Source organism: Balaenoptera musculus, chromosome 14 (genome assembly GCF_009873245.2).
Source record: "Balaenoptera musculus isolate JJ_BM4_2016_0621 chromosome 14, mBalMus1.pri.v3, whole genome shotgun sequence".
Lineage (NCBI taxonomy): Eukaryota > Metazoa > Chordata > Mammalia > Artiodactyla > Balaenopteridae > Balaenoptera > Balaenoptera musculus.
Window position 1 is genome coordinate 9676515 of NC_045798.1, and position 13334 is coordinate 9689848.

General features: G+C 53.8%; 1 protein-coding gene across 3 annotated transcripts in view; it reads right to left on the reverse strand.

Annotated features, from left to right (window-relative positions):
* The window catches only part of PHETA1 (PH domain containing endocytic trafficking adaptor 1), a 54124-nt gene extending 43513 nt beyond the window's left edge, over positions 1-10611 (reverse strand). For 2 of the 3 annotated variants that reach the window (XR_005016205.1, XR_005016204.1), the window contains exons 1-3: positions 10356-10611; positions 8943-9025; positions 7996-8140 (exon numbers count right to left, since the gene is read on the reverse strand). Coding sequence is in view for 1 of the 3 variants with exons in the window: in XM_036823341.1 (XP_036679236.1) it covers positions 5387-6079 (693 nt within the window). In the remaining 2 variants the exon portion in view is untranslated. Of the gene's footprint in view, positions 1-3267; positions 6106-7995; positions 8141-8942; positions 9026-10355 lie in introns of those variants that run through there. The other variant, XM_036823341.1, reaches the window with a different exon arrangement.
* Positions 10612-13334: the final 2723 nt, after the last annotated feature.

Below are 13334 nucleotides of genomic sequence, written 5' to 3' on the forward strand. Positions count from 1 at the left end.
CTCAGTAAATGGGAGGCAGTTCTAATTCATTTCGCTTTGTTTGGCCTCACTGTGTGTGCCAGGCCCTACGAAGGATGCTGGTGAAACAGAAGAGCATAGGAGTACAGAACAAACATTCACTGGGTGTCTTGGTGTAGTCGGTAACTGTTGGGTTGAAAGAAATTGTGATCCACTTAAAGATGTGCGAACGGTTTATTGGGAAGATCCAGAGTAAACCTTGTGAAACCCAAAGGCAGGAAATTCAACCAGGCTTCGGAACACTGCAGTCTATCTTGAGCCGTTTGTTCTCTCTCTAAGGCCGCCTCATGCCCAACTTAGTCTGTCCATCCATACACCCCCCCAACACTCACTCCCCGCCGATTCAAAATTCCCTGGACCCTGATTGGCTCAGCTTGTGTCTCGGGACCAACTCCTGCCCAAGCAGCTGTGGTCAGGGAGGGTAGAATCACGTGAGCTGAATGGGCACAGGAGGCAATTTTTGACATACCTGTGCCGGGCACTGTGCCAGGCCTTGGGGGCACATGGGAGGCAGACCTGTCCCTGCTCTCAAGGAGCTGCAGTCTAGGGGGCCTACTTGCGCCACCCCAGGATTTCTTGGCCCCATAACTAGAGAAACAATGACCATAGTGCCCCTGAACAATGAAGAGAGGGCAGTGGCAGCAGCCCCGGTGCCCAAGTGCTTTCAGAGCTGCACCTGGCAAGAGCAGACAGAGCCACGGCCCCAAGCACGGGTAGACCAAGCCGAGGCAGCTCTGAGCCCTCTGTCAGGAGCGGGCAACTGTTTTGAAACCCTAAGTGAAAAACAGTTCATGGGCCCAGTCCTCAACAGAAAATGCGAAACCTGCAGCTGGGCTTAAGTGGTTTATCGTTTTACTGCTGTGGAAGAGTTATTTTGAATGCTGCGATTTTAGAAGTTGGGACAAGTAACAGGGCCTTTTCCATGACAAAGTTTGTGTAAGGTGAGGTAAGGTGATCTGGGGAGGGATTGGGTGAGGGGGGAGTGGACAGTTGGCTCCAGATCTAGCCAGAGTAGAGACAAAACAGCCCTGTTGAGGAGCATACAAGATACTGAGCCACAAGTGGGGGAGGCAGAGAGTGCTATTCTTTCAATATTTGTCCACTCAGAAGAGGAGAGAGGAAGGCATCCATGGAGAGGATGAGGAAAACAGTGGCCCTTCTACTGTGCTACAGAATCCCACTCTAGCCCTAACCTTCACCCCAGTGAGCTGACAACAGCCCTGTCTGTGGCTGGCTACCCAGAGCCATGCTCCTTAAAGGGAACAGCTGCAGTCACTCAAGCTTATCCGTTAGGAAGCCTCTGACTGCAAATAACAAAAAAAGTCCCCCTCAAAGCTTTACACATTTATTACCTCAAACAACAAGACTTCCAGAAGAAGGGCAGGTTCTCAGGTCCATTGATTCAGCAGGTCAAGGATATTTTCAAGTGTGTGCTAAACTCAGCAGGGGATATTTTCCTTAACGTGGCCTACTTCATGATCACAAGATGGCTACCATGGCTTCAGGCTTCAGACATAACTTACTTCCAGAGCTCTTCATTGTGTCTCTTTTTAGAAGCAAGAACACCCTTCCACTGTTTTATATATATATATATATATATATTTTTTTTTTTTGGCTGCAGCTTGCGGGATCCTAGTTCCCCAACCAGGGATCGAACCCGGGCCCTCGGCACTGAACGGACAGAGTCCCAACCCCTGGACCACTGGGGAATTCCCTGTATATATCTATTTTTTAAATATAAGTTTCAGGGGCACGGCATTAATAATTCGACATCTATATACACTAATAGTGATCACCACCACAAATCTAGTTGTCATCCATCACCATACAGTTGACCCCCTTCACTCATTTCACCCACCCCCAACACACAGCCATTCTTTAGCAGGTCAAGTTTAGCCAGTCCCTGAATATCAAATGGGAGTAGCACAACTGATAGAATTTGACTAATCATTTAGCGTGGAAGGATGTTGGGCAGTGAGCCCATAACTTCTGGCCTAATTGCCCTCCTTGAGGTTCTCATCCCCTACCCCCAGCGGCTTCTCAGAATACTCCTTCTGAACACATACAGTATCCTCCAAACACTGTTCAAGTGAAGACAACTTCCTCAACTTTGTCACACTCCTGGGATGTTGTGGTCTTCCTTAGGCTCATGCCCCGAACACCTCCCCGGGGTCAAGAGGAAACACTGTTAGCAGGTGGGTGCACAACACTGAGGTACTGACTGACTTGTCACCCATCCCCGTTTCATTCCTAAGAAGCCGGGCAGGTGAGGGCTCACCTGTGACCCTCCCTCTTGGGGCTGCCTCTCCGGGTATTTCCCCCATTCTGTGCCTCAGGCCTTGCAGTGGCCACAGTCACAAATGCCACGGGCAGCACCCTGACTCAGCCTATGTGGGGAGGCACTTCCCCAACCCCGTCTGTCAGCTGTGGTCCCAGGAGAGGTGGAAGGAATTACTCAGCATGTACTGGTTGCTCACGAGTAGCATGATTCCCTGACCTTAGTATTTTTCTCGCTCTTTGAACTTGTTCTGCAGACCGAGGACTGTAGGTTGCTCATCCTAAGCCACATTTTCCTGAATGTGCATGATTTTTCCAGGCTGGCAAGAGACATGTGACCAAGCTCTGGATCCACATCAAGAGGGCCTAGGGCCTAGTCTATCATACTAGATGACCTTGGGCCAGCCCCTTCCCATCTGTAAATCCTCCATTAGCCCAGCAAACACACTTGAGTCTGAGATAACAGATATACAGCATAAATACTGCCACCATCCGCCCTTTGCTCACAGCAGACATCACTAATCAATCACAGGATATTTCCCTCTGAATTAGCATTGGTGCCGGAATCCTCCTCACTCCAGGCCCGGAGGCAGCCACCAGGAACTGATCAGTGAGAAGACCCAAATTTTGGCTTTTCCCTTTGGCATCCTTCCCAATTGTCAGGCCTTCAGCCCACAGTTGACTTTTTATCCTCACCTTTACCCCTGCCTTCTCTCCCCTCTGAAAAGGAACTTTGGGACTCCATTTCCTCATATTCCTCTCAAAGACTCTGCCTTTTTCCACAGGATTCCAGAGGTTTACGTCCCTGCTCTTGACACTTTTCAGCTGTATGAACTTGGCAGATTTCTTAACCTCTCTGAGCCTCAGTTTCCTCGTCTGTAAAAGGGGGCCAGTATCTGCCATAAGAGGTTGTAAGAATGTGCCTGACAGAGCATCAGCCAGCACTCAGCACACTTGTAGGGCCTGCTCCTGGATCTGCCAGGCAAATCAATCCAGGACTTTGATGGGGGGAAAAGAATGATATAACCAGCCATTACTTGACAAACCTTTGTTTATTTTATTTTAGCCTTTATATCCCTCTCCCAGGCTGCCTGATATCTCTCCCCCGCCCAACCCCGGAGGCAGCCTGACGCAGGTTGTGCTTTGGGGGTGGGTGGGGGGAGATTGTACCTTTAGTGCTTGTAAACGTACACCAGGACTGGGGCCAACACCTCACCACACCATCTAGGTCTGGCCAGGACATGGGCATTGGGTAGTTCCTAACACCCCCTGAGACCCAAAGCCTATGGACAAGAGCTGCCATCCCCATCCCCACCACTGAGGACTTGAGGAAGAGGGGCATGGAAAGCGTACCAAGACCCCCAGAGCACCTGCAGGAGAGTAGGGCTTGCCAGGGAGAAGGCAAAGAACCAGGTGAGATTCTTGAGGTTCCTTTGTCTCCAGCCAAAGCTCCTTGCCCTCTCCCTGGGGGCAGTGCCAACTATCCCCCCTCCCTCACTGGCCAAACCCAGAACCAGGACACCCTATCCCTTCCCACCAGCCAACAAGAAACAAAAGCAGTGAAACACCAAGCTTTGTTGCTAGGAAAAAAAACACCCGAAGTATTTAAATTAAAACTGAAGCTCCAGTCAACTGAGCCAGCAGTGAGCTGGTGATTGCAGACACACAGACAGCCCCCCATTCTTCCCCAAGCCCCAAGGTCTCCAAAGGCAGCAGGAAGGGGCTAAGGGCCAAGTCTGTCTGTCACCAAGAGGGAGCCTCCGGGGAAGTAAAGATTAGGGCAGGGGTGTCCTCAGGGGGTCCCAACTTGGGGGCACTGAGGACTGTAAACATGACCCAGCTTGAGGGCCAGGGGTGCCCCAGCCCCCTGAGATTCTCCCTGGATGAAGAATGGCCACTGTAGTGAGTGAAAAACAGAAGCTGGTCTCGAAGCAAAGCGAGACCTGGTCTCCCTCTTGGAACATTGTGGGCGAGAAGGGGGCTGAGTCTGTGAGCTCAGAGAGGGGCTGCGATGGAGGGAGAGGGTTCTGGAAGCCAAATACGGCTTTGCAGCTGCTTCTTTGTCCCTATCAGATTGGCACCTGGGCCCTTTCTGGGCTGTGAGTCAGCTCATGGCCCCTCCCTAGGGCAACCTGCTGGAAAGTCAGCTCAGGCCACAGCTGCCCAGCCCAGGCCTGGACAAGGTCAGGCGAGCTCCTGAGAGGCCCTGCCCCAGGCTGGGGGTGGGAGAGCTGGCTTCGGGAAAAGACAGGATGTGGTTAAGGAGTGTTGGGAGAGCGTGAGAGCTGCCACAGGAGCACAGACATGGCCCAAGGCCAGAGGGCCGCTACTGTCCCAGGAGCACCACCCCAAGGCCTGGCTGAGGCCCCGGGGGGAAAGTCCTGCCTCGGCCTCACTCCGGGCCGGGAGCCCCGGGGACCAGGCCATCTCACGGTGCTGGGCACACAGGAAAGCCCACGCTTACGGAGGCAGCCGGCGGCCAGCAGCCAGGCAGCTCCTCCGGCGGGCCCTGGAGCCAGAGGGTCAGGCCCAGGTGCGGTGTAGCACAGCCCGGCCTCCTGTCCGCGCGAGGCCAGTCTGGAGCCTCTGGACCAGCGCTGACTGGGCATGTGCCTTCCAGGCCACAGATCCTCACAGGTCCCAGCTGCCCCAGTGGAGGCCTGTTGCCAGCAACAAGCCTCTGCTAGGCGATTCGGGACAGGCGACCGAGGCACCTGCAGGGCTGGGTTGGGGGCTAGAGTTCCCACAAAACCCGCCCTCCGGCTGCTTGAGGATCACCCAGGGCCTGGATTCTCCTGAGGGTCAGGCACGATGGCCTCCTCACGGCTGGGCTTTCTCTGAATGACAGAGGTCCCAAAGCACCCCCTCAGAACCCAGCATCTTCTCAGAGCCTGAGTCCCCGAGAGCAGACCAGGCAGGGACCTCCGGGCTCAGTCCGACTGCGACTGCCCTCAGGGCCAGGTCCCCGTGTCTCAGGGCTGGGCCTGTCACAGCAGGGCCTGGGGCTGGAGTGGCACCAGAACCAGGGCCAGTGCTGACCTCAGGGCTGCTCTTGACCGCTTCCCCTTGGTTCCGGCCCTCAGCCCTATCCTCAGGGCTGGGCCTGGCTGCGGAGCCACTGGCTCCTCAGCGCCCTGACCTCCTGCCCGTACCACTCGTGCAGCTGGGCGAAGGAGGTCGAGTCGACAGGCCCGTTGGGCGCCGAGGCCCGCCGGCGGGGCGGCAGTGGCGGGGGCTCGAGGCCCGGCCGGGGGCTGGGGGCGGCACCGGCGGGGGCGGGGCCGGGGCCGGGGCCGGGGGCGGCGGGCGTCTCCGCACTCCACACGGCACAGCCGTTCTCTTTGGGCGGGAGCGCGCGGGGTCGACGGGGCGGAACTGGGCCGCCGCCTGCGCGCACGGCCGCCAGCTGCTGCTCCAGCTCGCGCACCACCAGCCGCAGGTAGTCGAAGCTGGCCCGCGACAGCGCCTTCACCCAGCCCTCCATGGCGGCCTGGCTCTCGGCCGCCAGCACGTAGGCGCGGGCCCGGGCCCCAGCGAAGCGCACGGCGAAGGCGAACTCCTCGGCCGCCTCCACCAGCTCCACGGTGCAGCCCTCCAGGATGATGACGCCCACGGGCTCACGGCTGGCCGCGTCCTCGAAGTAGAAGAGCATGTTGCCGCGCAGCACAAACCAGCGGCGGTGGTAGGCCGCGTGCCGGCCGCCCTTCTTGTACAGGAAGCCCGCGTTGTCGGCCGGGGCGTCGCAGGTGGCGTAGAAGGCCAGGCTGCGCTCGTTCAACTTCATGGCGGCGGGGCCTGGGGGCTCGGGACCTGTCCCCACCGGGGCGGCGGTTATTCACGCAGCCACCGCCTCGGGTGATCTCACACCACCCTCGGCTGCCACAGCACTCATAACTCCCGTTTCACAGATGAGGAAACTGAGGCTCAAGGACCAGAAGCAGCCTGCCCAGATTCACACAACTCTTCAGAAGCACAGCCAGGACTCGAACCCGGGTCTGACTGGCCCCAGAAGCCAGGCTGGTAACTCTCCTGCTGTCCTACCTCCCCCAAATAATGTTGAGGATTCCTAGGGCATGCCAAGCATTTTATATATATTAACTGATTTAATCGCAAAACAAACCTTAGGTGGCAGGGACTAGCGTTACCCCCGTTTGACAGATGGGGAAAAAAGGTCAGAGAGGTTAGTCACTGGCCCAAGGCCAAAAAGCAAGTTGGGCTGAGCTGAAATTCAAACCCAGGCCTCATTTCAGCCGCTGCTGTTTCCATCATCCCCAGGTTCCAGACCAGCTGACCTTTTGTGGTCAGGTTCCAGTTCTGCTGATTTCATAACTTAGCTTTGATTTGCGGGTCCATGAAACAGGGATGAACAGAACCTATTTCAGAGGACTGTAGGGACTTCATTCATCAGACATTTATTAAGCACCTACTGTGTTCCAGGCACTGTTCTAGGCACTAGCAGTAAACAAGATGGAGAGGGTTGCTGCACCTCTTGGTGCTGATGTGCTAGTGGCAGGTGAAGGGAGCAGACAGATAAAGCGTTATCTGTGCTTTAACAGATAAAGGCCAGATGGTCTTAAGTGGTCTGGAAAATATAAGACAGGGAGGGGGTAAGGAGTGTTAAGGACAAAAGGAGTGTTTGATTTTAAAGGTGGGGGGGGAGCGAGGGGTGGGGGGGGGCGGTGTCAAGAAAGGCTGTACTGAGAAGGTGACACTTGAGCAGAGACCTGAAGGAGGTGAGGGAGGGAGCCCCTGGGACATGCCAAGCAGAGGGAATAGCAAGTGCAAGGCCCTGAGGTAGGAACCTGCTAGTGTGCTTGAGGAGGTTGGTGAGGCTGGAGCAGAGTGAGGAAGGGGAGAGGTGAGTGATGCAGTCACAGTGGCAGAAAAGATTGTTACGAAATAATCCAGATAAAGGGCCCAGGGCTTGGCCCACACTTACAGGGAGGGGCTGGGGGGAGAGCATTGTGCACCCATTTGAAGTAGAGGAATCTAACTCTATGCACTTGGCCAGTGATTTTACCACTTTCCTCCAAGGAGTATATGATGAGGGGAACACTGGCCAGGTAGGACGCAGGTGGCACACGGGTCCCCAAGGTGGCTACACCCTCCCTTTGGGTTTTCCATGGCCACTCTGCAAATGTACCTTGTGCTCCTGCTTCAAAATCTCACTCTACATAGGACATTGGCCACATTGTTCAAGAAGGAAAGTATATAAAGTCGCTGGAATGCAGTGGGTGCTCAGTTAATGTTCATTCCCCAACCTGGGCAGTGCCTTAGGACCTGGAGGAATGAGATATGGGTGGTGGCTCTCCAGGGAGCAGCTAGCCACAGTGGGGCCCAGACAGGCAACCTGACCCAGGGCAGAGGAGGCAATTGCTCCCAACCCAATCCACCTCATCTCACCAGCCTACACAGTCAAGAAAGGCTTCCTGGAAGAGGCAACATGAGCCGTGATTTAGTGCCTGTCCTGACCTAGCAGCTGACCTGACCAAGGCCACAACCCCTGAAGACTCAGGGTGTTTAATCTCTGCTCTACATCCCTGAGCTGTGTGACTTCAGACATGGGCCTCCCCTCTCTGAGCCTCAGTTTCTCTGCAAAATGGGAGGGATTCCTCCCTACCCCCCCAACAACTCCCATGTGGACCCCAGCCCCATTTCTCACAGGAATCACCCACCCTACTCGCCCCGTTTCCCTCCTACCTCTCAGGCCACTGCTCACTTCCCTGCCCTCTGCTCAGTTCTGGTTTCAGCTGGCTCTTCTCTGGGTTCAAATGTCAGCTCTGTAGTGTCCAGGCTGTGTGACCCCGGGCAAGCTTTAAGCCCCTCTGGGCCTCTGCTTCCACATCTGTAAAATGGGATCATAACAGCACCTAAGTTGGGGTTGTTGTGACGATGACACAGTGGCTACATGGAAGCACTAAGCACGGTGCCAGGCATTGTACATGCTTAGCTGGGGTAGTGATGACATTCTTCTCAGCCTCTCCAAATGCTCCCCTCAGTGCTCTCTGTCTCGGCAAAAGGCCCTTGGTTTCCCCCCACCTCCACATCTGATCACTCATCAAGTCCACTTGATCCCCTCCCCACCTCTTCCAAATCAGTGGCCTAATCTCTGCTCATTGCCACCTCCATTCTAGGCCCCCCATCGTGGCTCGCCTGGACAGCTACAGTAGCTTCTTCACTGGTCTCCCTTCCTCCACCGTTGCCCATTCCTTGTCCATGTTGTTCAGGGTAAGATCATAACTCCTTCCTAGGCCCCTCCCCTGGCCCCCCAGAGGATCCATTCCCCACAGAGGGAGCCTATTAAAACTAAACCCAATCACACCCCTCCCCTACTCTAAACCCTCCCATGGCTCCCTACTTCTCTCAGTATAAAATTCATTCTTCCCCATGTCTTCCAAGTTCCCTTCCCCTATTTCTTTCCCCCTTGCTCACTCGGCTCCAGCCACCCTGGCCTCCTTGGTGTTCCTCAAACACCTGAGGGCCTTTGCCCTGGCTGTTCCCGCTACCTGGAATGCCTTCCCCATATCGTCACATGGCCAACTCCTCATCCTTCAGTTTCAGCTTGACCATCACCTCCTCAAGAGGAGGAGGTCTCTGTATACAAGAGACCCCCCTAGTCACTCTCCCGTACCTCAGCCTGAAATTACCTGGGTCATTTTTGCCTGCTCTAGGAGGGCAGAGGTTCTTTGTCTGAATTCCAGTGCCTGGCATGTAGTTGGTGCTCAAAAACCTGTAGAATGAATCAAACAGTTATCTACGTAAACCTTTCAACAGCCCCATGAGGAGTCTTTTCCCCATCCCACATTCATGAATGTGGAAACTGAGACACAGAGAGCTTAAGTAACTTGCTCAAAGGTACAATTCTGTGCCTAGAATCTCATGCTCTAGGCAACCAGCCCAAAGGGGCTGATCTTGGAGTCTCACCACACATTAAGGCCAAAGGAAGAGCAATTTCCCTCACACTCAGCAGCTCCCCCTCCACGCAGCCACCCCACCCTGAGCCCAAGGTCACCAGCCAGCACAGGACCCCTCTCTGCCCATGGCCCTGCCTCCTCCAGCCCAGCAAGAAAAGAGGGGAGGGCAGGAAGCAGCAAGGGCACAGTCTCCAGCCTCTGGGAGGGCCTGGTCCCCGGCTTATCTCGCCCTGCTCGTACACTTTTCCAAGAAGTTCAGAGTCCGCTGTGGGCACTGCTGCTAATACAACAGTCCCTGGCCAGGCAGGAAGCTGGCGGGGACCAACCCAGCCCCTCTCTGGTCCCAGAGCCAATTCGCCTCCTTCAGTCCAGGCTGGATGGGCCTTGAGAACACAGCCTCATCTATATTAACATCCATCCCTCTCGGAATTGAAAAGATTAATCCTGAAGAGAAATTTTGCAAAATGCTGAGCAGGTAGTGAACACTCAGTCAAGAAGCTGTCAAAAAGGCAAATAATTAGCTCCAGGTCTCCAAGGACACAGATTGCCCAGAAACCAGGACTCTGGGGAAACTGAGGCATGGCATTTTGCCACTCATTTCAAGGAAAGAAGCCAGAACTACAGGCCCTGGAGTTGGATCCAGCTGCCACAAGTGTCGCCGAGCAGTGGGCATGTTGGAGAGGGTGTGGCAAGTACAGGCAGAAAAACATGTACTGAGAACCCTGAAGAGTTCCTGTCCAGCGCTGCCCTGGGCAGGGGCCACAAGGAAACCAGGACCGCCATCCCAGGCCATTGCTCCTAGCTGCCCTCTATCCTTTTGTGTGTGGTGTGTTCCTTAAAGGACAGCCAGAGCCCTGGATGAGGTGGTCAACGGCAGAATGTGGGAGCCAAGTGGAGCTTTAGTCCTCAGAGTTCCCGCAGCGGCGGAGGTCTTTTATGGGGCTGGAGGGTCATCGGCCAAGTTCGCCTCCTGGAGCTGGGGTCCCTGATGGGAAAAGTACCACTGGCGTGGAATCGCAAATGGACATATCCCCAGCAGAGATCTCTCCAGACGTCTGGGGGACCCCGAGGCCCATGGCGGCCCGAGCCCGGTCCCGCATACCCTCGCAGGTCAGCCCGAAAGTCCCCCCGCCAGGCCGGCCTTACCTCACGGCGCGGCCTAGGGCGACGGCAGCAGTGGCGGGACGGGAGACGCGGAGCCGGGGAGCGGCCCGGCCATGGCCCGGGACCTGCTCGGTTGAGGCGGCGGCAGCGGCGGTGCTTTGTCTCCCGGGCGGCCGAGCCGGCGCAGCCGCGGGAGAGCGCGGATCAGACGGAAGGAGGCGGGGGCAGCCGGACCGTCGGCGACCCACAAACTCGCCTCTTTAACCCTTCCCAACCAGCCCGAGCCGGAGCCGCCCCCGCTTTCGTCCCCCGCTCCCGGATTGGACAACCCGGCCCCGACCCACCCCCGGATTCGCCACACCCTGTGGGCCCGCCCCCGAAACCACTCTTAAAGGAACAGCAACCGGTTTAGGAATTCCCAGTGTCCTATTCGGGGAAAGAAGATTAGATCCCGGAGACTCAACGCGCTCTCAGGGGTAGGTATAGGGGGCGAATTCGTCCAGAAAAAGCATCGGGGTCCTGGGCGAGACCACTCGCTGAAGCAAGCTCTAGGCTTGGAGTTCGAGCTCCTTCCTGGCTAGGGTTGCCAGATTTAGCAAATTTAACGCCCAGCTAAATTTGAAAAATAACTCTGCTGAAAACGTGTGATTTATTGAAAAAAGATGAATACAGGACATTTCAGGCGTCATGACAAAGTCAATACAGGACTGTTCTATATGGACAGGATGCCTGGCAACCCTACCCCTGGCCCCAGGTGAAGAGGGAAAGTTCTGGAGTTGGGCGGGCTTGGGTACAAGTCCAGTAAGCCACATTTAATCACTGTGAGGCCTTAAAGAAATCAATCCACTTCTCTAGCCCTCTGTTTCCTCATCTGTCAAATGAAGACAATCATAGTATATAAAGTGCATGGCACAGAGTAGATGCTCTCAGTAAACAGGAATTGCTGTTCATTTTGTTCTATCCAAAATAACACAGTTCCACCTCCCTAGAGCTGTCTTTACTTCCTGCTCTTGCCCTCGTCCCCACCACCTTCCAGGACTCAATCACTGTCCAGTCCTGGCCTGAGAGCAGGAGAGAAACAGGACAGACCAGGATGATCTATTCATTCTACAGCCTCTCACTAAGCGCCTATGTGTGCCAGACACTGTGCCAGGTGCTGTCCTTGAGTCAATCAACAAACAAATAAGATGAGATCTAGAAGTGATTCTCTCTAGGAAGACTATAATCCATGGTAGTGGGGTAGAAAGACTGTGAGTGCAATTTTAGACAAGGTGGTCAGAGAAAGCTTCTCTGAGGAGCAGAGACCTGAAGGAAGTGAGGGAGGGAGCCATGTTGATATCTGGGAGAAGGATGTCCCAGGCAGAGGGAACAGCAAGTGCAAAGGCCCTGAGGTGGGACCATCTGAGCATGTTTGTAGAACAGGGAGGAGGCCAGTGGGGCTTGTGCCGATCGACCAAGTGGAAGAATAGTAGGAAATGAGGTTAGAGATGATTGGCAAAGCCAGGTTGCTTAGAGCCTTGTGGATCGTGGAAAAGATTTTGCTTTTACTCTGAGAGGAATGGAGAGTCATGGGAGGGTTTTGAGCAGAGGAGGGACATGCTCTGTCTTAGGTTCAACGCGGTTCCTGGCTGCTGTGGGGAGAATGGACTGTAGGGAGCAAGGGTAGAGGCCAGGAGACCAGGGAGGAGGCTCTTGCAGTAGGCCAGGTGAGTGATGATAGTGGCGAAGAGCAGAGTGGGGGCATTGGAGGTGGAGCGAAGTGGTTGAATTCTAGAGCCTGCCTGATAGTGAAGCCAGGACAGAGGAAAGTAGGGCCAAGACCCATGGCATAGGGAGAGACAGATACATGATGATATCTGATATCATCTGAGCCCCTGGATCCAGCTGTACCTGATGGTGCCATAATTTCTTGGACAGGAAAGGCAAACTGGAATTTCCCCAAATCTGGATGTTCGCCAGATAAGGAAAATGTCAGGCACATGGGCATTTGGGCCTTGGTGTGGGGAAAATTTCCCAGAAGTCTATGAGTCTTGGTTCTCAGAGCCCCTTATGCTGGAAGCAAGGGTTGACAGGGGCAAAAAGGGCAGAAATCTGAGATCAAGAGCCTGGCATCTTTTCTTTTTTTCTTTTTTTGGAGTCCTTATCATTTATTTTTTTAATTGAGGTGAAATTCTCATTAAAAAAAAATTAAGCATTTTAAAGTGAACATAATGTATAACATGGTGACTAGTTGATAACTGTATGGTATGATTGAAATTTGCTGAGCGAGTAGAATTTAAATGTTCTCACACACACACAAATATGGGAGGTGATGGATGTTAGTTAACTAGATGGGAGGAATCCTTTCATGATGTGTATGTATTTCAAATCATCACAGTGTATACTTTAAATACCTTACAATTTTATTTGCCAATTACACCTCAACAAAGCTGAAAATAAAGAAAAAAAGATACAGCTCCCAAATTTTAAAAGTCACCAGCAAAAAATAAAATAAAATGAACGATTCAAGTACCATTTGATACATTCACAATTTTGAACAACAACCAGCTTTACCTGGTTCCAAAATGTGTCTGTCACTCCAAAGTACAACCCCACATCCATTAGCAGTCACTGCCCATTCTCCCCTCTTGCCAGCCCCTGGCGACCACCAGTCTACTTTCTATCTTTATGGATTTATCTATTCTGGATATTTCATATAATTGGAACCATACAATATGTGGCCTTTTGTGTCTGGCTCCTTTTAGTTAGCGTAATGTTTTCAAGGTTCATCAGTGTTACTGCATTTATCAGTACTTCATTCCTTTATGATTGAATAGTATTCCATTGTATGGATGTACCACATTTGGTTTATCCTTTCATCTGTAATGGACATTAGGTTGTTTCCACCTTTTGGGACAGTGATTCAGAAGGACTGGAAAGGGGAATTTGACGACTAGAACCGGGTTGTGGCTACCATTACCAATCCTGATGATTTACCTGCAAACCGTGTCTCGAGTCTGTCACTTCTCCATCTCAGCCACC